Raw genomic sequence first — 27,302 nt, forward strand, 5'->3', positions numbered from 1 at the left:
ATTGCAGAATTTCGATGTAAAGATTTGTTAGACAATGAAGACCAACTGGACAACACTACATCTAAAACCCACCCTTTTTTGATAAATGTATCAAGTGTTGAATACTGTATATTTTAGTTTTTCTTAGGAATAATGTCACTGTTGTCATGAAGCTTTTAATGACACAGAACTATCAGACAAGGGACATACATGCTACACAAATCTGTATTTTATAAATTTGTGGCCATAGCCACAGCCAAGCTTACAATTCTGAAATGTCTTTTGAAAACATTAAATTATTCAGGTCACATTTGCAAACAGGGATGGCCAAGTACCTTGATGTGGTCTCTATTTCCCCCTTGTGTTCAGTGTCGATATTGACAGTACTTTCATTTTATGAAATTCATAAAATATTTTATTCATTCATTGATGGGCTAAACTTAAGTAAAGGAAGCCACCGTTTCAGCAGTTATAGAACATCTTCCATAGCTGGGTAACTGGCAACCATTAAATATTTTAACCATAAGTCACAGGCAGCAGGTTATGGAGATGATGATGTCTGCGAAGGTAAGTATGTTGCATAATGAGAGAGCGTGTATCTTTACACTCCTTGATAGTTAAATTGATAGGAGAAATTATGAATCTGGCCTAGATACCATTATTTTAGGATACCTCATTGAAATATAAATGCTTTCTTGTCTGTCAAAAAGTAACATAAATGTTACTTTAACAAAACTCAACAAAAAAGCAATCATGCACATTTTGAAAACACAAACACACATAGGCAAGCCACATCAGGAGTCATTCTGACAGAGTTTCGCCTCAAAAAGAATCTCTTATCACCAGGGTATCACTACTGGCGAAAACCGCTTTGTAAGAGCCAAAGCAATTCCAGGGTGAGACACAATGGTAAATGTCCCAGTGATGAGACAAAATGACATGGCTCAGAGACTGAATGTAATGTATTTTCGTTTATTTAGGACAGTCCCTACGAGGCCCCAGTTTGTTGTAGTTTTTTCTTTTTTTGTCTTTTTTTCTACAAAATAGACCAATAACAGTATTACAAATAATTAAAATCATTACATCATTCACAGGGATACAGTCATTTGTACATTTATACAGAAACAGAGATAAAGGTTCAAATTGCAATCACAGTGGCAGGGACTGAGAGGAGAGGTGTGAAAGGCCCAATGTGTTTTAGGGACACCTGGAGTGGCATGACAGTGCGAGAGAGTGGACAGAATATTGTTTAAAGGTAAATAGATGCAGCAGTGCAGTTCTAACTTGGGATCACCATATGGAAGAATATAAGTACAGTGCACAGTGTAAGAGTTATTTTATACATTGAAACAATTACAAAAAATGTGCATGAATACTGTACATGGAGAGAGAACAATAATGTTGACTTGAGGTCTGGTGGGGGCATCCATTTTGGTTTACTTTGTTTACAGACAGCCATACAGAGATGACTGACTTCTGAGATTACAGCAGCAGCAAAAACCAAAATGTATTTTCATCACTCAACTTTGAAACTGTGTGAACTTTCTTTACACAGCCTCCTTTGCGTTTTAAAAGAGTAAGATGCTGTGTTATGTCAGTATTTGTCAAATGCTTTTGTTTCTTACTGAAATATATGTTCATGATAAGGAGTGTGTTTCTATTGACAGCCATATGATGTTCATATTTTACCAAACATTAAGCAAACAAGAATGAATTTGCCAAAGGTATGCTATGCATTGTAAACATTTGGGACAATGTGCATCCTTTTGTATGTTCACTCCATGCTTTCCATTGTAGTTAGTTTGACAGGATATCAAGAACACAATTCATACAAGGGCACAAAAAATTGTACAACTGGTATTTGGAAGCACTTTAAAACAACAGCTCTATTGAAGTATTGTATCTTATCATAATTATAAATTAATCAAACGTGGAAGCCAGGAAGTAATATCGAAACAGAGGCTTGACCTAGATATTGATCATTGAGCTGTCTAGTCACATCATGATGTACTGTGTCTAGATCATATTGTACTACTGCAGCTCTGGGTTGGAAGGTTTATAAAACTGTGACTAAATATGCTGTTGTACAACGGTTCAATAACATTGGTAGTATGATAGTAATATGAAGTGGAGATATGATTCTAATGGGTACCTTAATTGTACCAATAGAAAAATATCAATGACTTGTGGCAAATGGCTAATGGTGAAGTGCTGAGACACATTGGAAGTGTGCAGGCACTGCAGCACTTAAGGATCCCACAGATTTTTGGCTGCTTGTAACAACACTTGTTAAAAACTGTTTAAAAAGTTTTCATGCTGATCCCTGAACCTCAAATACAGTACAGTATGGAGTGTCAATGTGTAAACGTGTAGTGACCTGTGCTGGCACAATAAGGAAGAGGTATGCCTATATATACCATACTGTAGGTATTGTATGTTCCTATACAAAAGTGTTTACATGTTTAAAAAAAAAGAAAGAAAGAAGATGTTTCTAATGTCATCACTTGCAAAACAATCAGCATAATTGTCTCTGGGATGATTCATTACCATGTGCTTCTTTGCTTTTCTGACAATATCCCCGTGCATGACTTTTATTAGATTGAGTGGAAATTCACAAATCTATTGTCAAAGGTAAATGGTTGTCATAGCAGTACAGTATAAAAATCACAAAACATTATCTCAAAATATTTAAAAAGAAACAAATATGTATACATGTGGGAATAGTATTTCAGTGGAGTCTTCTAAAACCAGGCTCCCTTTAGAATCATTTCCCACTTTGTGTGGTGAGCTGCCATATTGGCAATTACAATACACCTGGCCTCATACCGAAATGTGGCCATTTTGAACCATAAAGGTGCTTTTTTCATAAAATGACAAAAACTCTTCATAAATCCTTAAAACATACAGTAGTAGAGAAAATCATGGGAAATATATATCAAAATGTTTTGAGGAAGTGCACATCTTACTTAATCATTCAAGGTAAACATACAAACCAAAAAATAAGAATGCTTTATTTTACAATCCTATCATACAATTCATAGCAACTACTTAGGGTCAACTCTAAAATGCCTTTGTGGCAATCACTTTCATGTGTATGTATTTACTTGACACTAGGCTGCAATTAGAGATATAATATGCTTAAATCATGAACTCATCAAATGTTCATGGTACTGTAATTATGGAATAGGTGGTATAGATGTGTTACTATGTTTCTTTAATTTAAGAGACTATAGAATAAAGCATTTCTAAAAAGTATGGCAAACAAAAAATACATTGCAACTGAGTCAGTCACATTTACAATGACACAAATTGCATGTTAATGTTAACAGTTTGTTGTTTAAAGAAGCTAGCAGCATTCAACTGCTGCAGACTATTGGTGTGACAAAAACAGAAAGTCAAATGCATCTGATATGTACAAGAAAAATGACATGCATGGTTCAGTACATTTACAAGTTGTTGTTTCAGAATGTTGAAAGAGTGCTTCGGTTATAAAAAGTTTTTTTTTTTGAGAGACAGAGAGATAGAGAGAGAGGGAGAGAGAGAAAGATAGAGAGAAATGGGAAGTGTAGGAAACAGAACTATTCATTACACCTTTTTCGCCGTGTAATCAGGATGTTATTCACAGGGTCAGTCAGTTCTCCTGGGCCAGGCTGTTTCAGAAGATGAGAGCCATTTGAGGAGCTTCTGTTTTTTCCAGCTCATAACCCTTGTTACAGACCATGTCAAAGCATGCAAGACCATGGAACTACACAGTTCTTTCACTTGTTCATATTGCCTACCCACAAATCGTTCGCTCTATTCAGAATGCTGGTCAGGTCTGCTGAATAATATCAGAGCTGGATGGTAGAGAATGATGTGGAGGTCCCACAAGGCAGGGTCCCAACACTTTTCATTAAAGGCCCTTTTAAAGGGCAGGTTCTCTGCTTCATTTCCACCTGGGAGTCAACATAAATAATATACAACATACATAAACAAAGTCATACTAGTTAACAAAGACTGCAGCTTCAGAAAGAATACACAGAGAGACTGAAGTCAGACTTGACACGGTTGTAGACTCAGGACTGCTGCTGACTGCACAAAGGGACTGCTGCAGTTCTAACTGAACATAAAACTGAGCAGACTGGACAGAGGATGTGAGGGCTGTGGTTTTCTAACTATCATGGAGCACAGTGAGTAACTGAACACAGCTACCAACTAAACTGTCCAGTCCGGCAGAGGGTGTGAGTTGGGTGAAGTGTGGGGTTTAGTGGGGCCCACAGTCTGAGACAAAGACCAGGCTGGGGCCGAGGCCTGGGGATAGGGGTCCTGGCTTGATGTCCTCCCCATATTTAAGGTCAGACCTCTATAGAGGTTATCTGGTTCATCTGGGCCCTCATGGACTGAATGCTGTTCAGGATCTTCTTCTGGTGTCCAGCAAGCGTCACCCCAATTCTAAGAATGTCCCTGTGGAAAAAGCACAATCAGTACATGATGCAATGACACAGCCAAGATTGTCCGAGCAATGTTTGTGAATAGGAGTACTGTATATCAATAAGGATGCCTGCAATACAGAAGCCTACTGTATGGAGGGCAACTTACTCCATGGTCATTTGGGAGACCACGTCAAAGTTTGTGAACTCTGCATTGGCAAAGTTGTCCTTGTACTGGCCCATCTTGATGGCATCCAGCCATTCGTCCACGGTGCTGAAGGATGCAAAGTCTGGCGTGCTGCGGTCCAGCAGAGGTAGGTGAACACTGGAGAATATCACAAATGGCCAGTGAGAAAACAAACTGAACATAAATAGGTGTCAGCTACACAATGCTACTTGAGGAATATCAAGGAATTCATTAATTCTTTCCTCCATTCTTTTTCTCATCTTAGACATGGGGACGTGAACTGACAGAGACTAGGAAAGGAGGTCATCTGAGAGTGGGTGGAGGTGGGGTTACAGTCTGCAGTACCTTGACGAGAGAGGTGTCATGGCCTTCAGACTGTTAGGGTTACGGATCATCTTGTCCAAGGTGTTGACAATCTGGCTGAACTTGGGACGATTGTTGCGATCCTTCTGCCAGCAGTCCAGCATGAGCTGGTGCAATGCGCTAGGGCAGTCCATAGGGGGCGGTAACCGATAGTCCTGTTCTATGGCGTTGATCACCTGTGTGCAAAAGAAACAGACACAATAAAATCAACATTTCCAAACGTTTTCATTATACACCAATTTGATCCACAATTACTTTACTTTTTCTCTCACTCTCTGAGAAGAAGTATAAAAAGGAGACAAAAAAAAGACAAATGAGAAGAAGAAAAAAGAAGAAGAATTTGTAGTTATTCTTATTGTTTTGCATTTGGCTCATGCATTTGTTACTGGCTTGCAGTGCATGCTTACATCTTGATTACTCATATCCCAGTATGGCCTCTCTCCATAAGACATCACTTCCCACATCACAATTCCATAGCTCCACCCATCACTAGAGGAAGTGAATTTCCTGTACTGTATAGCTTCAGGAGCTGTCCATCGGATGGGGATCTTTCCTCCCTGACAAGAAAAAAAAAACAGAGATTACAAATCCACTACCAAACTAGTGTTGACTGAGATCACCATTGACCTGAGGAAACACACTCACCAGGGCGCTCGTATAGGTGGGGTCTGAAGTGTCGTCCTCAAGAAAACGAGACAAACCAAAGTCAGACACCTTGCACACCAGGTTGCTGTTGACCAGGATGTTGCGTGCTGCCAGGTCGCGGTGGACGTAGTTCATGTCACACAGGTACTTCATGCCCGACGCGATGCCACGCAGCATGCCCACCAGCTGGATCACTGTGAACTGGCCATCGTTTTGCTACAATGCAGAGAAAAGAGAAAGAAACACTATTGTTGTTGTTTTTTACTCTTGTGACTTCAGATTTGTATGCAATTCTTCTCTCGATCCTAACTTCTCGGACCAAAAAAATGGAGATTAAGAATCTACAGTGTTGGCCTATTATTACCCTGAGGAATGAATCCAGAGATCCGTTCTCCATGAACTCAGTGATGATCATGACAGGACTGCTCTTGGTGACCACGCCCTCCAGGTGGATTATGTTGGGGTGGTCAAACTGGCCCATAATTGACGCCTCAGAAAGGAAGTCTCGCCTCTGTCTCTCAGTATAGCCAGCCTTGAGGGTCTTAATGGCCACCAGGATCTCTCTCTTCCCAGGGAGTCGCAGGTTCCCACTGCACACCTCCCCAAACTCTCCTACAGGGGTCGGATGAGTATTGTTCAGGCTTATGGTTAGCTGGGATTAATGCGATCTCACACCAGAAATACAGACCCCCACACTATGAATGCATTATCCTCCCCTGTCTGGTTGTCCTGCCATCAACATTTGAATGGATTTTTATTTATTCAGTGTATGTCACATAACAAAATATAATTTACCTGCACCGATGACTTGCTCAATCTTCACACACGAGCTATCTATCTCCTTGGCAAACTCTCTGACTGCCTCATTGGGGTCCTCATACGTAAATGGGTCAATGTAGATTTTCATTCCGGGGGACACTTCTCAAGAGGGAAAGATAGATGTTATATAGACAGAGAAAGATGTGGGGTCATACACAGAAACATCTTGGCTGGCTGGCTTGGTGAATGATCAAAACTGACAATAAGTTACTCACTATGCCCACTGGTGTACTGCTGCAACTTGTCTGTATACTCAGACTCTGGTCTCTCCACAGTTCTTCTGTTAAGAGGAAGAAAACAAAACAGTGTTAAGACCTTCATTACACAAACAACGGCACAAAAAATGCATATCATAGTAGGTCAACCACAATCACTATAATATTAAGACTTTTGGCATTGAGTTGCGTGCGTTGTAAAACTAGGCATTTTTTATGGTAGGCCTACATGACCAATGGATTGGCTCACCGATTGCAAACAATTACAAACACAACAATAGCGATGATGAAGACTACACCCGCAGCAGCTGAACCAATGATGAGCGGCAGTTTCTCCTGTATGCTGGATTTATATTCCTCTGCAAATACAAACAAATCCTTCAGTGATCTTAAAACAACCTACTTGACATATGTAATTGCTCAGTTTACATCAGATCAAAAAAAAGATTTTTCCTTCTTTGTGAAGATGGTCGATAGTGGGATACCTTCAGTCATAGTCTGAAAGTACATCTTTCCGCTGAAACGTCCAAACCCGGCCACCGTACGAGCCCGCACCTGGAACACGTAGATGGCCCCGGCCTTCAGGCTGCGGATGACGGCCGTGTTGGTCTGACTCCTGACTACAGAGGAGTTCCACTCTGCCTGACTCTACAACAACACCAAAGTGTACAAGATCTCTGAATGCTCCAGTGGTTTGATTGCTATAACGTACCATTTGGAGATAACATAATGGTAAATGGAGCCAAACAAAAGTACAATCTTAGGTTTGAGTTGAGGTACCTTTTCATAGTACTGCAGCTCATAGTCAAGGATGAGGCCGTTGGGCTGGTCAGGCTGGGACCAGGACAGGGTTATGCTGTCAGGTGTCCGGGTGACCTGGTGCATGATGGACACAGCGGATGGTGCTGGGGGTGGGAGACAATAAAGACAGTGTGATGTAGAGAAGGAATCAGAGAAAAGACCAATGAAGATGGAAAAAAGACAAAGAGAGGAGAGTGGGAATCAAGAGCGGAGAGATAGAGAAGGAGAGACAGATGCACGAGAGCCTTCGTGAGGTCCTAATGAAGCCCTAATGAGTACATGTTTATGCAACATTTGCGCTTCTTATTATACATGTAATTGCTGCCTGGTGTGACATCTGAACGGGTCCCAGATCCAGAGAGATGCTAACTGAGACAGACAGGTAGTGCAGCAGAGAAAAGAAGCACAGCAGGAGCTCTACAATACATACTGGCTCAGTGCAATGAGCACATTCATTTCAACCCTTTCAACATCTGGAAGAGATGGAAAGGTCTTTGAAACGAGTCAAGTATTTATCAATAAGTCATAAATCAGTAAGTAATATCATTAGAAAGTCTCATTGAGCACAGAGAGGCGCCAGTTGGTTCAGTACCAGCTTGGTTGGTGGTGATGTTGACTGAGGAGTACTGTGGTGAGTAGGGGCTCTGGTCTGACACCCCGTTGACCGCCTGGATCTCAAAGGTGTACTGCGTGTGTGCTAGCAGGTCGCTGATGTGCACGCGAGTCTCGGTCAGGCCCAGCTGACGAGGCACAAACTGCACGTTGTCTCCGCAGCGCGTGCACCCGCCCCGCCCGCCGCCGCAGCTCTTGCAGATGATGTTATAGACCACGTCGTCCCGGCCGCCACCCTCACGCGGACTGCTCCACTCCAGCCTCAAGGAAGTCTCGTTCACCATGGAGATGACGTTCTGGGGTGCGGAGGGTATGGCTGTGTAGGGTAGGGTCAGGGTGGGGGTTGGAAAATTCATATTTCAGAAGGACTAGATACCACTGTCATAATGCGTTTAAGCAAGGCAATTGAATTGAAAATAATCAAAGTTCATTTTCATTACTGTAGCATCTGATAATAGGACACTGAATTCATGAGTGTCATGTGAATTGATTTAATTCAATGCCATTACGCTTCAGATCAACACCTCAAGAATGGGAAAGGCAGTGAAAAGAGCAGTATGCTTCAACAGCCCAGTTAGACATGAGACACAAAGGCTATCCATGCATGCTCATTTCAGCTTTTTCATCACAGAGACCCCGGTGTGAGCCCACACCCCATTGTGGTTCTGTTTTTAAATTCTAAACAGCTGCACCGCCTCACAAGGGACAGACTTATGCAAATCTCTCCAGCTATTTTTCTCCAGGGTCCTTTCAGACTTGTTACACCAATGGAGGACGCATTCCACCAGCCCTCAGAGGTGGTGACAAAGGACGGCCACCTCATGCCAGGATGAAACATAACCTCCTGGCATGCCCTCAGGCGCCATGCACGTTGAAGTACTCGTCACGTGGGCAGATTCTGATGTGAAATTAATGATGAAAGGAGAGTTTGTAAAAGAGTGGGCTGAAAAGGTTTTTGATATGCTTTTGCAGCTCCATCTTAATGCTCATTGCATTATGCACAAAAATGCATTCATCTACAAAATGATCAAAAGGAGAGGGAAGAGGATATTCGAGCAGCTTGCCTGCTCCAATGGTTACATATCAGTCCTGTGTGGTACAGAAGGATAAATCTCAGCCTGCACTCTGGGTTGGTATGCCATCTAGGAGGTAGTGTGGTGGTAGTGTGTCATCCGGTACATACTGGTGCAGGGCATCTGCGGCGGGTCGGAGTCGGTGCGGTAGTAGCCATTGCGGCACACACAGTTGGTGGCTCCCTCGTTGGTGGTGCGACTGTTGATGGGACACTGAAGACACTTGTGGTCTCCCTGTGCTGGCTTGAAAAATCCAGACACACATGCTGCAGTAGAGAAGGGTGGGAGGAGAAAGAGAGAAAAAGAGAAGAAAAACAAGCGAGGAGGCAGAGAAATTGTGGAGGTTAGTGGGAGGAGGTGAGAGAGAAAAACATGGGGGAACAGTTCAGGGAAATGTATGAATGAACCTATTATGCTGAAGAGTGATACACAGTAAATTCATACATCCAACATAAATTCCCCAGACATATTATAAAAGATTGGTCTTGAAATACACAGAAATATTAGTCTCAGGATGTCTCTTTTCATATGGTTCATTAAAGACTAGACAGGAAGCCAGGGCTCACAGTTCAGTTTTGGGTTTCATGGTACATTTGAACCTCTGGGAATATGGGAGATTAAATGGTTGTACAGGACACAAGACTTACTATTGCAGTTTCCCTGTGCCCTTTACAATATATATAAGTATTTGTTTTTGAAAATCGTATATTATTTTCAACAGTCCCAGTGTCTTTACATCGATCAAAAACAATGAGTTATTACCAAGTTCTTATGGTCCTATTATGGGCAGCTGACCACATCATCTGATTCCCTGTGATTGACAGGACAAACTATGGCTCTATAGGCACAATGGTTCTAGCAACATTCATATTAACCTTGTACTGACTCTAACCCAAACCTTTCCTGTTTGGGTGTTTCCATCAGGGATGAGCTGAGGTAAAAAATTGCCACAGGCTTTGGGAGCTACTACACAGTAATTAAGATTGTTTGATAACCATCTCTATGCCTGGCACAGCAGACAATATTGAGTGTTATTCTTAGGATATTCTAATCATGCTATTTTCCAAGTGGCCCAAGTTAAATCTACAGTTGTTTGTAGCTATGCATCCTAGTCACAGTAGGCCACTTAAGAATGCCAGTCAGACAAGACAGCCAATAGGGTCAAACAAAAGGATGAGTCTGTGGATGGAGGCATCAGAGGAACACCCACTGGTGGCTGAGGAGACGTGATGAGCGAGAGGGGAGAGAGAAAGACCTGATTGACAGCCGAATAATATTGGTCAGTGACAGAGCAGGGGACAACTGTGCATGTTATATATGACCTTCAGTCTCAGTAGAGACAAACCCACCACCAGCATCATTAGGAGTGTTATGAAGAGCAGTTGGATTCATAAAATAGGGTCAATTTTTGTCTAATAAATATCCAGGAGTATACATTTTTCTGTATATCCAGAAATCACCCAGGCTCAAATTCCCAGTATGCTGACAATATATAATGACTGATGTGGGAACTCTACTATATGTGTACCATTACCGCTTGGAACTGAAGTGGGTCAGCCTGTCTTGTGTTCAGAAATGTATGCCATCTGTAATACTAGGCTCCCACTGCAGGCAGTAAAGAATTTCCTAATGTACGATCATAAATAATGTAGATATGATGGAGAGGTTGCCAGAGTGTGTGTGTGTGTGTGTGTGTGTGAGCTTGCGTGTTTTTTTTGCATGTGTGTGAATGTGCCAGACATGTCCACATGGGCAAACAGAGAAGCTGGCATTGTAATAGCAGTCAGGCTACACTGTGGGAACTGTCATAGCGACGTGTTGTCATTGACAACGTGTTGCCTGGGGCATTCCCTGAGCCTGTGTTTGAATGGCTGGTTCAGAAACCTTCTGTCTGTCAACAAAGACTGAGCCAGAACTCATTGGGAAAACAAACATGCAAACACACACGCACACACATACTGTATATTCAGTAATCTTGGCCTGTGTGTGGTGTGTGGTGTACATCAAGGAAAGCTGTCTTAACTCATTTTCAAGCCGGGTGCTTTGGTAGGACAGAGGTTACGGACAGCATGGATGGGAAAATAGGAAAATATTGGTGGCCCAAGACGTTTTGTTAGTATTTCTTGTATGTTGGAACATTTTCTACACATCATATCCAAGACAGCATGTTTAGTCTCAATGCTACATGAACCTTAATTCCGCATGATCTTATCAACACTCTCGTTTATGGCACGAGAGAGTGTGGATTCAGAAGGGAATTGGATTATCTTGGATTCTCTTGGAAGTTTTCTCCAGAGACTGATACACAAATCTCAGAAGGCTGTTCCTTGGTACACTGTAGTTCTTGTCTGACTGAACCTGAAACAAGTTCTTCTCAGTTTCTCTCTGTTGTAAAAGAAAACAAGTTATCGTAATGGGATATTTAGAAGCAACTCAATGATTATACGGCATATTGAGTGAGTGTGAAATGAGGTGAGGGTTTAGCTCAGTGTGGGATGAAGGAGGTGTAAAAATATGAAAACTTCATCTGAACCACACAAGGGTGTTAACTTCTAAACAGTATCTTGTTATAACCATGAACCAATGTTGCAAATATCTTGCCACCTACAAAAAGCCTTTCTGTTGAATTGCAATAATGTTTTTCCATATCACAACAGAGGGGCTTCATCATATTTCAGAAAAAAATGTGTACAACATAAAGTATATTTCAGCTCAGTAAACAACAGATGGAAAATGTATCAAACATACTGTATCTTCATGAGCATGCTCATTCCCCTTGGACTGTCATTTTATAAACTAAGAAAAAATCCTTCATTCTCATTGCCATCTGTCTTGTTACTGCCCCTTTAGTACTTTATCCCTATGTACTGTGAAGTGTCCATGGTGTATTGTATGTATGATTTGTTTTGTCTCTTTGCCTCCAGGGTGTTGGACACGAAAGTTTTACGAAAGTATTTGTGAGTCAGTGTATGGGTGTGGGTGTGAAAAGAAGAGAGAGAAAGATAGAGAAAGAGAGAAATAGAGAGTGAGAGGAGATGGGCAGAGAGAGAGAGAGAGAGAGAGAGAGAGAGAGAGAGAGAGAGAGAGAGAGAGAGAGAGAGAGAGAGAGAGAGAGAGAGCACTCAGGTTGTGTGTGTCAGCAGTTACTGTAGCACACCATCATTGACAGTGACAAGGAGAATGCCCACCTCTGCTTGTGTGCATTCTCTGCTAGCTGAATTAATCAGCACACAGAATCAACACTGCTCTTTGGCATCTGTCGGGTGAAAGAGCATAAGCATTGTGCACATAGCTCACTAAAAAATGAAGAGGTCAACCGCAAGTAACCACTGCTCTCATGTGGACTGAATTTCAGAGCTACGAGAGGGAAGATGTGGAGCTTCCCCATTATCCTTCTTAGTCTGGTTTTTTCTCATCTGGCTGTAAGGAAAACTGAGAGCTGGGAGCAAGGGAGAGAGATACAGAGCAACAGTGAGAGAGAGAGAGAGAGAGAGAGAGAGAGAGAGAGAGAGAGAGAGAGAGAGAGAGAGAGAGAGAGAGAAAATGGAGAAAGTGACAGTGAGAGAGAAAGGGAGTCTGACAGGTAGCGTCTGTAGAAAACAGCTCCAGAGACCATTCTCTCTGTCTGAATCCTAGGGGCCTGGATGCTGAGACTCAACTCCCACCGGGGGTCTTTGATCAATGAGGCTGTTGGTGATGACAACAGGACACCTGCACCCTGTCAAAGGAGGGGCAAGCCCCAGCAACAATGTGTGGACAGCCACCAATCAGCGGGGATTAGAGTTTTCTCTCCACCCTATCAGAAAGGCTATTCTGAAATCTAGACCGGGGGCACCATGAAAAATAAATGGAAGATACACTGGATAAAACTAACTAGTGTATTTTCATGCTACAGTATGTGCTCTTATATACCATTGCAAAATAGGTAAATGCAATATGTACTACGCACTGTGTCTGCAAAACGGCATTCTTCCAAAGTAAGCAAATACATTCTTAAATCATTTAACTTTTCACTTTATCATTTAAACATTAAAGATAAGTTATTTATATATTTTCCCATAAAAATATAATAAAGAATGATTCAACATGATGTTCCATACTATTCAAATGAGGTGAAATTTTACTTTACCCTTATCTGAGGCCTAAACAAACTGGACATTTAGTAAAGGTCAAATTATAAAAAACACCTGAGTTTGGTGCAGCATCTGGTAAAATGTCCATCAAAGACAGAGCACTGCCTAATTCTCAAGCAATTATATGACAAAATTATATTACAAAAAGAATAACAGGAGAATAGAACACTGTACTCATTCTGTGTCCTTTTTGAGCCTGTTCTTTGAAATCAGCATACAGTGAATTGTGGAGATTAGGGCCGGCTGTTTCCCTGAGCTTGTGATCTGACCAGGAAAAAGGGGGGAAAGAGGATTCCTTCTAGTCTGATTACACATTCAGAAAACAATCCTGGTAGAACTTCAGGACATATGGCCGTGTGGATCTCACAACCCGAAAATCACGGAATTAGCTGGGCGGACATAAGAATGGATGGATGGATGAATGAATGGAAGGATAGATGGACAGTTGCGTAGGACAGTGGGCTGACATATAAGTAAGCTGATCATTTCTCAGGGATAGGGTTTGTCCACTGATAACGCATGGACAATCGATGGAGAGCAATGCTAGGCAAGAGTGTACAAAGAGGTACTTACATACATCCTGGATAAATGCTCTGAGCATATTATTTCTACTTGAATGAACAATACTGCATATAGTATGAGTCTCAAACCTTTGTAGACAGCTGGGATTAACTCGCGTCATCACTTCATCACTGCAGTTAGAAATAAGGTGTTGACCAAATTAACCGTGTTTTTGTCTGTTATAAAATAACACAACACAAACTAAAATCAGCCTGGATTTAAATCATTCCAGGGTCTGTTAACTAGCGTCAAGCATGGTACCCATATGTTCTTGATTGAAAAAAGCTTTGCAGTTAATGTTCCTGTACAGTTACAGTTATGATGCCCTACAATGTAGTCCATAGGACCATCTGTCAGTTTGAGGTGATAGGGGGGTAAATAGTGTGTTACTGTTCATGTTGCAGTAATGCATGTCTAATCTCATAGTGACCTGTTTCTCAGAATATTTTAGTTTACTGGCTCAAGTACAGTAGTACTTCGCCACATGCATTTTTTATTTAATGTCAATTTTCAGTCATTTCCAGATTACCTTGCCAAAAAGACTCTAGAGTCTAACACATTTCAAAAGTACACTGTAGTCAGAATGATCATTGTTTTGTGTTGATTTAACCACTGTAGGACAGCAAGTGAGGCAGTTGTCACTCCCTCTACCAGATTCTGTCATTTGTCTGCCTTGTCTTCCCCTCTCTCCCAGAGAACAACAACTACTTTGCCAGCAACTTACATTGTCTCCCAGGAATAAGCTCAAAGTTGACCCAAAACATTTCTTTGGAGTCCCTGACCTATAAGAAGCAATTCATTTCCAACATAGCAAGGTTAACACAGCTGTATTTCCGCTGGGTGTGTTTGATTTTGCTGGCCCAGAACTATAGAGCCAGTGAAACAATAAGAAAGCCATAAACCTGCTAATTCGACAAGACAAATCAAGTGTCTCCAAGTCATTAAAAGAAACCCAATACTATGACTAGCGTACGCACCCAACCCAAGGTCTTCTCCTGTCTGGCCCCCCAATGGTGGAATCATCTCCCCACCTCCATCAGAGACACTGACTGTCTCCCCACCTTCAGGAAAAGGATTAAGACGCACTTGTTCCGGGAGTACAACGGTACTTAATAACGATTTGCTGGATCCAATGTTAGGTTATTTCCTCCGGGAACACAATGACACTTGAGGCACAATGAGGGACTTGTTGCACTTGTTGGTTAGTTTTTAACAGATTTAACTACTTGTACTCGCTTTCCTACAAGTACACTCTTGCACTTTTGAGGTTCATGTTGTTTAATTTGTAATTTGTTAAATGACATGCTCTCATGTTTCTTCCTACTGGCACTTATTTGCTTTTCACTATGTATGCTTCATGTTTTGGCTACCCGCAATGTTTTTGGGGCTATCTCGCTGTTTATGATCATTGACCTATGGACTTTTGTAAAGCTCTCTCTTGGAAGTCTCTTTGGATAAAAGTGTCTGATAAATGAATACATGTAAATGTAAGCGTGTCCATACTTCTCATCATTTCCAATTTTAATATGTCCATATGTCTGCTGAATCATTGTTTATACTAAAGGTACCTCATCATCTCTGAGTCAACAAGACTATGTGTATATTTGTCTGTTTGCATGCATAGCGTTAATTAGGCCCTTTTCTTCTGTTTTTGGGGCTGGTATGGGCCTCATTCTCACAACACATAGAAGTGAGTTGAGCGATCTTGGCATCATGAGAGCATCTTGCTTAAACGGTGGAACTGTGGCTGAGTTTTTGCCACATTATTGCCTAAGGGACTTGGAACTGAGCAACACTGAAAATGCACCCTAATAAGGTCTTTCCCGAAATACATGACAGTCTGGCTTTAAACAGGCCTTACATAAACCAGAGAGTACAGTTTATTAATATATGAGTTCCCTATAGGTTATATATAGCAGCCTAGATGAGTAAGAAGGTGCCTGGTGGTATGAAGTCACTGTGCTCCAGCAGTTGTCTTAAAAAGCATGTCATGTCAAATCATAATCAAGATGCCTTCCGAAATAATGACTTCAGAAACGACTGAAGCAAATGCGATGACACAGGGGCAGTCACGTTTCAGTCTCTGGGCGCAATTCAGGCTCTGTGATAGTACTTTTGAACAGCTGGACTATTTCAGGGCTTGTCCATTGAGTGAGGAACCAGCACGGTGTGCATACTGTTAGGAGAGGTTGCACAAGGCCTCATTAGCTGACCTTAACATTTCTAATACAATTGTTGAGAGAAAGTACCCAGGATACCCCCATCTACATGGAATGAACCTTCACATGATCATAATTAGTCAGTTATCACTGCCATTAAGGCAGGAAACTACCCAGGATTATTTTCAGGGGATATGTGCAAGGTACAACACACTGAGTGCGCACACACACACACACACACACAGAGCATAGGCCAAGGATATTACCTATGGGCTGAGGATATCTCCATCCATCAGCTCTCCCAGATGGTCATTGAGATTCTGTCAGCAACACAGGGGCAAATGCTGCCAAAAACCCTCCCTTCCCTCCAGGACAGAATGGAAAACACCTTGTCACTTTGTCTCTCTATTCTTGACAACTTGGCTGACGTGTGTGTGAGTGCATGTGTGCATGCATTAATGTGTGTGGGTATGCATGCATGTGGGCACAGTTGATGTGTGTGTGTTTGTGTGTGTGTGTAGGGGGGGGGGGGGGGGTTCTCTCCACACTGACAAAGATGAAAGATAAATCACTTCTTTAAAGCCTTGTCATAATCGCTGGGGTCTCTTAGACATTAGAACACAACACCAATTGTTTCATTTTCTCATACCAACTATCACAGCTGCTAATTTTCTCAGCCCTATAATGTTTAGAAAACAAAGACAAATCTTGCATATTTGCCAAGAATAACAACAAACATGTGAGCCCACAAATCTTTCTAAACCATATGCTTCTATGACCATTAGACCCCAAGAAAACCACGAGGGCAAATATCCAAAGGTCTGCTCACTAGGTCTTCAGCAACCCATAACTTAATAACGTCTGGTTGATGTTCCCACCTTTGATAATGTGATTGGGCATCAATGGTCAACACCAGGTCAGCAGCGAGTCTTACCTCTGCAGACTGTGCCATTCTCCACCGCCTCAAAGCCGGCTTTACACATGCATCTTCCGATAGGCACCATCCACTCTCCGTCCCCATTACAGTACAGCTTAATGGGCACATCCACCTCCTCCCCATTGGGCACACACACCCCCCTTGCCGCCACCAGGGAGGTGCTCTCTGCCCCTGAGAGAGTCTCTGAGAAGACGGCACCGTTCTGGACCACACGAGGGCACTTTCTGTAGAAGACGCGCACAGCGATGAGCGACATGCAGGCGCCATAGTCCTGGAAGGCCAGGTAGAAGCCGTGCCGTGAAACAGGGCCAAAGCTTCGCACCTCCGTGTTTATCTTCATCACCCGCCCGCCCAGGTCCACCTGGGAGAACGACTCGTCAGCCGCAATGGTGTCCACCTTAATCCAGGGGTTCTCCATCCAGGCCGGGGACACCTTGTTGGCTGTGTCTGAGTCTGACTCGTAGTAGTAGAGGTTGAAGGTCTCCTTGCAGGAGCCGGGGACATTGGGGATGGAGCTGCAATCCCGCACTGAGAACTTCATCTGGACATGGATGCGCTGTGCTCCTCGTCGACGGATGTACTTGGTCCTGACCCAGTTGTTCTGATTGATGTCGAAGACGTTGCATACCTGGTAAGTGCGGATGGTGTTCATGTTCTCATCGTAGCCGCTCACCTCCTCCCACTGTGGGAGAGAATGGGTAAAGGTAAGCCCCTGAAGCTAAATGCTTTTCTATGTTCTTGGTCCTCCTTATTGCCTTGAAAAGCTGGCAGTCAGAACATTAAGTGGTAGCATCGCCACTCTACTCACAGCGTTGACATAATTTCACTCTGTTTATCTTTCTGACACCACAGACTTTGTGAATTATTCATGGTATCATGACACGACAATTTCTCCCACCGCTCCAACCACTGAATTGTACGGCCTTTCCATCTACCTTTACTAGATACCTAGATACCTTTAACTTTAATAAATATATATTTATTTAATTCCTGTTTTACCATATAATCACAAAAAACTGTGGAGATTTGTACTCTGAAAAGGAAAGAACAAGAGGGTGGCCTTTTGGAGCCTTTGAGCCATTGGTTGTCAAGGACGACAGATGGGTCAGATGATTGTACTCTGTAATACAACCAAACAAGTGTTTAGATTTGATCCTGTTGCCTATATTTACCTCAAACGGAGCATAAATATAACAATTAATTTTATGCACTCACCCCTTGTGATGGGTAAATGGTCCAACCCAGCTCTGCTGTGGCTGTGGTGGAGTCCATGAGGATTTCTGCAGAAAAACAAAGATTTTAATGGACTATTCCAATAGAAACATATAAAATATCTGTAAACCAAGAAATTTGGCTAAGCATGATCACTTTTTGATAATCATAGCGTATCTTTCTGTAAATATTCATAATCCTGGAGAATATGCTTGTGCATGTTTGCCCAAGTAAGATATGGTCCAATGAGTGGACTGAGATTGAGAGTGAGATGATAAAATGTGCCAAGGAAGCACTACCTTCACATTCGTCATATTTTACAGAGGGGACAATGATGTCTCTCGTGGGGGACCATACTCCGGAGCAGTGCTGGGTTTGCACTGTGTTCATGGCCATAGAGGTTACTACCAAAGACATATATTAGATCATTATATTGCTGGTGTGCTGCCATTAGCTCGGAGGACCACACAGTAGCACACACTATAGCTACGGTAGGTACAACAATAGATTGCGACATCTGCTCTCTCTCTTCTCTCTCTTCTCTCTCTTTATCTCTCTTTCTCTCTCTCTTTCTCTCTCTTTCTCTCTCTTTCTCTCTCTTTCTCTCTCTTTCTCTATAATACGCCTACACATTGTCACTGATCCATATTCACTGAATGTCTGTATCCACACACCTATACTTATAAGCCCACACCAACACACATACAGACACAAACACAGCCAAGCCCATAATCTCTGTGGCCAGTCCCACGAGAGGAGGGAGGGCAAGTAAATGAGTGTTGCCCTGCTCCACTAGTGTATCCTGACACATTTTAAATTATTCACAGGCTGCTATCTGGACAGTGCTGCTGAGTGGGACATACTAAAAAGCTGGTCTCACTTGGTGGCAGAGAATAAAGGAGTGGGATAAACCAAAACTGGTAAAGCTCTACCATAGTTATCAAAATGTGTCAAAAACAACAAAATGCCACATAAACGTTGAAAGAAAGACACTGTTTACTTATTATATCTGAATGGATACAAAAACTAAACTAACATGATTTCTACATAACACTGGGTTGGAAGAAACTGTCCAGAGTCTTTGGGACCTGAAGCACCCATGTTTGGTAAGGATGAGTATTTATACATATTTTTGCACAACTCTTTCTTATTACCTGTCATGTCACTGTGGCCTTCATTCAAAAGAACAGCGGTCCAATTACAGATCAAAATGAACCATGAACTGAATGAGCCAGGTGCTGAAAGGGCCAATATGCTCATGTTCTTGTCTGTGTCCATTACCAGAAGAGGCCTATTGATCATCATCACCAGCTGAGCCATGAGAGACAAACAAAAGGACACAGAAGAACATACTGCACAATCATGCATACTGAAGGGCTACACTGACTTTCAACAAACAAATGTGGCATTCTGAGGCATTTCATTGTCTTTTTTTCAAGAAACTTTGAATAACCTACTTCAAGCTTGAAACATAGGTTAACAGTGATTACTCTAGACTCATAACACAAGGGCATTCTTTAGTCAAGTTTACACAAAACACCACCGGCATCCCAAATCAACCCTGAACACGAGCAACCACTGTTGCTTCCAAATGGGACATTTTTCCGGGTGCTCAGTTCCTGTTAGTATCAGTAGCGATTAATGAGGAGCAGGGAGGGAGCGGCGAGCCAGGTGTCAGAGCCGCCGCTAAATGGGAATAAAGAGGCCGTGTGCACTGACCCGCGACCAATTCCCATGGACTGAGCCAAGAGGGTTAGGAAGGAGTGGGTATGGGTGGGAGTTAGATTTGGAGGGAGGAGGAGAAGCAGGAGGGTATATGTGGGTCTATGTGCCTTTGTAAGTCCATTGTAGAGTCAAAAGACAGTACAGGTATATCTGATGATGTCTTTAGTAAGACCCAATGAACCTTAATTAATTAACATCTGTCGGTTGAACGATGGTAGTTGCGCCCCACAGTATTCAACCTTGGGGGATGTATGTTGACATTTGTGATCAGGATGGCTTTGATGAGTAAAACTGTAATCCTGTACAAAAATATTTTGTGCTACAAATCCAATTCTACCTACAGACTTGAGAAACATAAATTACTGTAATGTGGCACAGAGACACAATGTGATACGGGGACACAATGTTTACCACAATGGGGTAAACGGGGACAGGGTGAGCTTAGAGGGGGTGGTGCATTGGTGTGTCATCTTGTTCTGTGACTAGACGTTCTTCACAACAATTCCGTTTCTTTGTAAGCATGAGAGCGTGCACAACATGTTGCTAAGATGTACACACACAAATGACAAGTAATGTAGCGCAACAGCAGCAAATACTGTCATTGACACAATCTGAAAAATCCAGTTTACCACAGAATTATATTTCAATGGACACCTTAATTTTAGGAAATATATCTGAAGCTGTAACTATATATTTGATAATTTTATGGTCAACATAATTTGTTGCAAATTGCAGTGGTCTGTGCTTCTGTGGAAGCGGTTTTTAGCTGGGTGGTTGAATTGCTTTCTACACACGGGTGCTTTTTAAAATAACAAACACTAATCCGTCATGAAACAATCACTTCACAATCAAATCCATTATAGATCAACCGTCTGCAATCTAATATCAAGTCTGTAACCAAAATAATTATTCATGTATATAGAGAGAAAATAAAGTTTCTCTTTTTCTCCTTCTCCCTCTCTCCCAACTCCCCCCTTGCAAACCCGCTCACTCCATCTGTCCCTGCATTCCTGCAATATATAGAGCTCCCTCTTTCTTTCCATATTTCAATGAAAAGTAGGGCAACGAGGAGAAGAGTGGGGCAACTAAGTCCAGCACACGTAATCCTTGTAGGCTGCGCCACGCTCTGTACGCCACACTGGATTAAACCCAGGGGGAAACATGGTAGGGCTTCACTTGGTTTTATGTCACTGTGCCGCTGCACATCTCTAAGACCCACATTTGATATATTTCTGTTTGTTTGGCTTTGTGTTTACAGCTCTATAGTGTAGCAGCAAAACAGATATACTGAAGCTGTTGCAAGTATTTCATTTAGACGCATGGTATTTTTGGATAACTAAGATATTTGTGGCACATGACTGTTGTGTGCAGACCTATTCTGATGTTAAAAGTGATATATGTTTTGCCCTGCACAAGTTGAAGCAATCAAAAAATACTTTACTGTATGTACAACACCCAGTTGTGTACCACTGTAACAATGTATCACCCCATACTGTTGCATCATTGCTGCATTTCAAGAAACTGGACAGGTAATGGCAGAAACTAAATGCAAAGACTGCATTTATAAACAGCATTTTTACTCATTGTCTGCTTTCTTAAGAAGGACTATGATAACTCTCAAGGATAGCTTTAGAGCCATGTTGAATTATTCATGTGGTGTTAATTAATTCACAGCCTAGCTTTGATTCACCATGACACGCTGAAGTTGAGAAGTCTCCCAGACCTCCCAGCCTTCCCAACGTCTCAGATAAACACTCTGTGGCAACTGGCAACCATACTACAGTATCAGGGAGACCACATACTTCATTGTTCATTTTATATTAGCATTTCCCTAATTGTACACACCCACAAGACCTATTTTTAACAGTGGGAAATGCTCCCAGCATGTCTGAGCAGAGGGAGTGAACTATACACTGAGATTAGAGAGAATTGAACTCCTTGGTTAGTATTATCATTTGAAAAACATATTCTGAAAGCAGAATCTGTCCCTGTAATACAATCCCAAATGGTCCTTATGTTATTTTTGTCAGAAGCTTGAACATCTAGACTTCTGTGGGTAAGGAGGAGGATGGCACTAGTGATGTGGGTTTGCCTTCGATTATTAATATATGTGGAGTTAAAGTGTTGAGAGTTTGTAACACTCAGGAAAGAAAACAAAGGTAGACTACTCACTAGATGTTCATATCACTTTGACTCGTGTCACATTTATTTAAGTAATTTCTTTTTTTTTTACTGTGTACATTTGGTTTTGTGTTTAGAAATTTAAAAAACGAAATGAAATTATTCTGTTTAAGCAAATAATGAAGTTGTTTATTGTATGTTTTATTTGATTTGGTGCTATTTCTGTCAAATGTGGATGCAATCTTATCAAATTAACATCATGATAGCTTAAAAACATCATTCTTTTTGAAGAATCACTACTTACCTCTCACTCTCACAATCAAAACACCATAAATTGCAGTTCTGCTGATACAACAACAATGGCTTACTCCATACTTGGATTGTGTATCACACTTTTTCAACTCTTACAAGAGATTTATGATTATTATTGTTGTAGTGTAAAATTGATTGATTATAGGTCATATAGGCTAATATGTGAGGCTGTCCAGAAGTAGGGGAGAAGGCAGAGGTTTTAATGATATTGTCTGTCCGGTGGTATCATGTCCCTGACTAATCTCATTGAAAGGTGTCATGAGTTGAAAACAACACATTCCGTTGGACAGAATAATGGGGAAGAAAGGGGGGGAATGTTCTAGTTCAGAAGACGAACCCTGAAAATAGAATTAGGATCCTTAGAGTAGAAGCCAGAGACAAGGGCTGATTCTCCTTAATAGAAGGGGTGAATTAGGGTGAACTAGGGTTGGGGAGAAAAGGGAACATAGAGATGGGGTCAAGCTGACATTAGAGATAAGGCAATTTGTACATATGATGAATCATGAGTAAATAGGAAACAAATTAGAAAAATATTGGGTAAATAACATTTGCCATCTATATTTGACTATATAATGTGCTAGATTTTAGGGGAGTCTCTAGCTTTTTCTGTCTTCCTGTATCAAATGCTGCATTGCTAAATAAACCATCAAGTTGCCTTGATATTCCACTCCGACTTTTTCTTTTGACCCAAAACCTTTCTGAAGAACGAAAATATCCACATTATATAAACACAAAACACATTCTGAAGATCCTTTGTTGTTATTTGATGAGCTCTGATACAGGTGGTCAAACACAAAATACACAAACGCACAATTCAAGACAGACATATACACATCGCATGTGTGCACACAGACACAGACACACACACTCAAACAGTGAAAGATTCACACAAAATGTGTTTGAATGAATAGAATAATTGGTACCCATTGATTTTGTAATGCTCCAGTTCTGTCACTCACAAGACCTGTAACACGACGGAGGGGTTGGAAAACATGATTGATGACGTTCAAAGCTCTGAAATGTTACCATGTGAACAGTATTGAACTCATTAATATGGAGCAGTGGCTGTGCAGTACATTTGTAATTTTGTATGTGAGGGACTTTGAGCCCAACATATCACATGTGTCTTTTTTATTTTATAAAAACATTTGGCCACTGACATTCCCCGCCACTTGTCCAATAGTTGGCCCATCCTGTGCTGAGATGAAAAGAAAAAGTAAAGACAGAAATTATAAACAGATTATATCTGGCTGTCTAGTGTCCCCAGCTACATGAACACAACAGATAGTATTTGTCCATGAATAATCATTGAGAAGACTTTGACTTATGATCCTATTTATCAAATCCATGTCCTGTTATAATGTATTGGATTATAATGTATTTGTAATCTTAGTGTTTGAATGAGCAGTAATGTCTGTTTTTAAGCCATTGTTGAGCCCTGCGACTAAATATGAGGAACATAATACATGTACTGGTGTAAAATATGTATGCAAAACGTCTAAAAACCTTTTACTAAATGGTGCTGTTGTGTTCATATGCCTTCATATGGGTCTGTTAACAGAATCCAATATCTTAGTTCATGAATGTCCTGACAGTTCCAAAATGTACCTTCTCTTTACAAATCTATCACGATTCTGAGGATGGAGTGTACATTTTCTTTTTGTTGTTTGAGATTTTGTTTTTGTTTTCCAAGTGTCTTAGTGTTTTGTATCCCACCATAGGGTAACATGGAAATAGTTTTGATGGTTGATATGTCCTGTCACTGCCCCTACAGGGGAAAGGGGTTGTGCATTGAAGAAAATAACACTGAAATGGACTGACTTGAGAATATTTATTTTAACAAGAAAAACTGTCTGCAAAGGGTACTAAGGCCCTGCAGGTCTTTTCTCAAACACAGTATTACTTTTAAATTGTTTATTGTCAACCACAATGTGTTAACCTTATTTTAGCTTGGCCATGGTTAGCAAGTTAGCATTAGCTTTCAGACAAAAGCTCCGCAGGACTAAAAGCCCAATGGTAGTCTGTCCACAGCCGTGCTTTGGGAAATGAGCAGATATCGCTCTGACACAGGACTGTTTCAATGCCAGTGACCACGGCTAAAAGAAGAGAACAAATGTAACATAAAAGCAAGCACAGTGCACCGTGAATGGGAGGGAACCAGAGAGACAGGTAGAAGACATTGCAATTATGTGGCTAACTTATACATCTGCCATTATTCACAGGCTTCAGTACTTGCCATATCTGACCAAATACCCAACCTCTTTACTAAAGCCATTCTTTTAGATCCAAAAAACACAAGCCATGTATGTAAGGGCGTGAATAAAGAAAAAAGAACAGAGTGAAAGAAAGAGAAAGTAGGAGGGATAGAAGAACAAGAAACAAGAAAGAGAGAGAGAAAGAGATAGAGAAGGAGAGAGAGAGAGAGAGAGAGAGAGAGAGAGAGAGAGAGAGAGAGAGAGAGAGAGAGAGAGAGAGAAAGAAAGAAAGAGATGTGATTTTCCAGACTATGCAGGCCAGAGCTGAGTCAATGGCTTCTGACGTGGCTGAAATCGGTCAGGTCTGCCGGCTTACATAAAGGGCTAGGGAACATGGCGGCTGAGCTAGGGGGAGGTCTCAGTCCTGATCCAGAGGGACGGGAGGGGAGGGGACAGGAGGCAGAGACCAGACCAGGCAGACGTCACATGATGGGGCCCAGAGCTGACAGACAGACATCACGTGATAACCAGCACCACAACTCCACGTATTTGGGTTAACTGATGAGATGCAAGAAAATGTGGTCCCACTCTGCTGGTGTGGTATGGTGGTATGGTCTCCTCACACACAGTCATGTGCAATAGTAAACCACACAGTAATAGCAGTGACAAGTTTCAATGGTTTCATAGGCAATAGTAAAGACAGAGAGAGTCACATGCTGATAACTAACTTTCAACTTTATCTAGGATATGGGAACAGTCACTGGAACAATGTCATTGATTACAATTGGGGAAACGCACTGTTTGTTTCGAGCGCAGACCATGCCAAACTAATTTAACCACTTTGTCTGATCAATGAGCTCTTACCCCCATAGAATTACATTTGATAGTCAGTGCACAATAGAACTGTAGAACTATACAGTATCATTATGCTACAGACATACTGTAATTGTGACCCCAATAACAATAAATGTATCACTGTTGTGAGAAATATTGTGTTGCAAGATATGTAACAAAAGAAAAGTAATATCACAAAACTGTGATATTACTGTAACAATACCTTATTTTTAGTCTTACTACAAGTTCTCCATCAGATCTTTGTTAGACACATGATGTACTTTCACCCAGTTACTACTACAGATCAATGAGTGTAGTGAATTGTATTCCTATTTAGGATGAACAAATGTCCTAATATTAGGCAAGATCTAGATGGAAATCCAACTACAGAAATGAAGTTACGCAATAGTGGTGCAAGTTTAATGTAATCCCTTGAAGTTCTCCACACCAACTAAACTCTACTTAAGTAGTTAACTCTTAACTCCTGAAAATCCTCAGGACAGGCCAAACAAACTGCAGGACTAAATCAGCTTTTCAATCTAAAAAGTCTGTCAATGCTTTTAACAGATCTGTGGAATTTCCATTAAATGCGATCAGGGGTTAGTTGTGTTTTCCCACAAATGGTCCATATTTCATTGGAGTAAATCAAAAGCTAAAGAGAAGATGTAAAATAGTGAATACGTTTAAGCATGTCTTGAGGTGTTTTATGGATAAACCAGGTCTAAATGGAGGTCTAAAGAATAAGGCCAATACAATGTTTGGCAAGACATATTAGTATAATAATTGTATACTAATTATAGTAGTCACTTTATTATAATTACACTACAATGGGCTGTACCTCAACAGGTGTGTGTCTGACAAAGAGAGAGATAGAAAGAAACAGACGTGAAAATACTGAGAAAGAAGGAGAGATTGAGAGAGATTGAGAGAGAGAGAGAGAGAGAGAGAGAGAGAGAGAGAGAGAGAGAGAGAGAGAGAGAGAGAGAGAAACAGAGTGAGTGAGAGACAGAGACAGAAAGAGAGAGAAAGAGATCAAGTTGATGAAGCTATGTTACACAAGGCACAAGAAAGCAATTAAGGTGATGTCAAAATGGCTTTGTTACAATTGCTAGTATTCCATGATACGTGATAAGTGCATGACAAGTGTTCAATTTGCACTTTCCCATTGTATTGTTTACATTTGATACAATCAAGTTAAGTACATATCAGGTAAGATCCAACCTCACCTAGGACAATATATTACCATATTAGGATTGGTCTCTAGAAAGATTTCCATCAGTTTTCTGTCTAAATCACACTGTTCAAGCAAAATCCAGACAAGATGAGGACCACACACAGGCACCTCAAGTTAGGTCATTGCAGCCGTTTTATCTTTTGGCAATAAAAAACATTGATTTATTGTTTTACGAAGCTACCAAGCATTTTCATAGGTAATTGATTTCCAATCAACGGCGCCTATGTGAGTAACATAACCACACAAATTCAGACAAAAAAATCAACGATCTGCATTCACCATCGTCCGATGACAGCAGTTACAATATATTTACGTTATTGCTTCATGTACTATAAGGATTTTGTAGGCTACTGCATAATTAATGGTCTTGCTGAACGCATTTTCACACTGACAGTTGCTCATGCACGTTTTAGTTATGCATATAAAATGCGTAATATCTTACCTTCGACAGCCCACACCGTTGGCAATATCCATAAAAAATATAAGAAATCCATAACAACTAAAATCCTCGGCATTTGACTATAAAAAGCCAATGCATTCATAGAAAACACGTCCACCAGCGGGCCATTGACAGCGAATTCATCTATGGATGGAAGCGCAAGTGTTCCCAACCAATAGAATGAATCGGTTATGCTGAGAGAACACGGATCTTAGCCAATTTTGGGCGAAACCAAAGGGGAAGCCTCTTAAGGGGAGAATAACGTATGCCCATATGTCATATTGTCTTTACTTTACTACGTGTGGAAAAATAAGGTTCGAATATGGAAACCTAACAT

The 27,302-nt window shown here is 41.2% G+C and overlaps 1 protein-coding gene across 2 annotated transcripts; it reads right to left on the bottom strand.

Moving 5' to 3' along the window:
- Nucleotides 1-2,940: 2,940 nt before the first annotated feature.
- On the bottom strand, nt 2,941-27,076 carry ephb2a (eph receptor B2a). 2 transcript variants are annotated; one of them, XM_047041047.1, is made up of 16 exons: nt 26,969-27,076; nt 18,109-18,173; nt 16,891-17,575; nt 9,214-9,369; nt 8,011-8,346; nt 7,398-7,522; nt 7,103-7,265; nt 6,868-6,976; nt 6,618-6,682; nt 6,379-6,501; nt 5,948-6,195; nt 5,584-5,799; nt 5,346-5,495; nt 4,921-5,114; nt 4,558-4,713; nt 2,941-4,422 (listed from the first exon to the last, which is right to left on the bottom strand). In XM_047041047.1, the coding sequence occupies exons 1-16, from the start codon at nt 27,066-27,068 to the stop codon at nt 4,314-4,316; spliced, it is 3,000 nt and encodes a 999-aa protein (XP_046897003.1). In that variant the 5' UTR covers nt 27,069-27,076; the 3' UTR covers nt 2,941-4,313. The 2 variants fall into 2 exon arrangements, with proteins under 2 accessions (XP_046897003.1, XP_046897002.1); XM_047041046.1 differs by lacking the exon at nt 26,969-27,076 and having other exon boundaries at nt 18,109-18,183.
- Nucleotides 27,077-27,302: the final 226 nt, after the last annotated feature.

This window comes from Hypomesus transpacificus, chromosome 18 (assembly GCF_021917145.1).
Source record: "Hypomesus transpacificus isolate Combined female chromosome 18, fHypTra1, whole genome shotgun sequence".
Lineage (NCBI taxonomy): Eukaryota > Metazoa > Chordata > Actinopteri > Osmeriformes > Osmeridae > Hypomesus > Hypomesus transpacificus.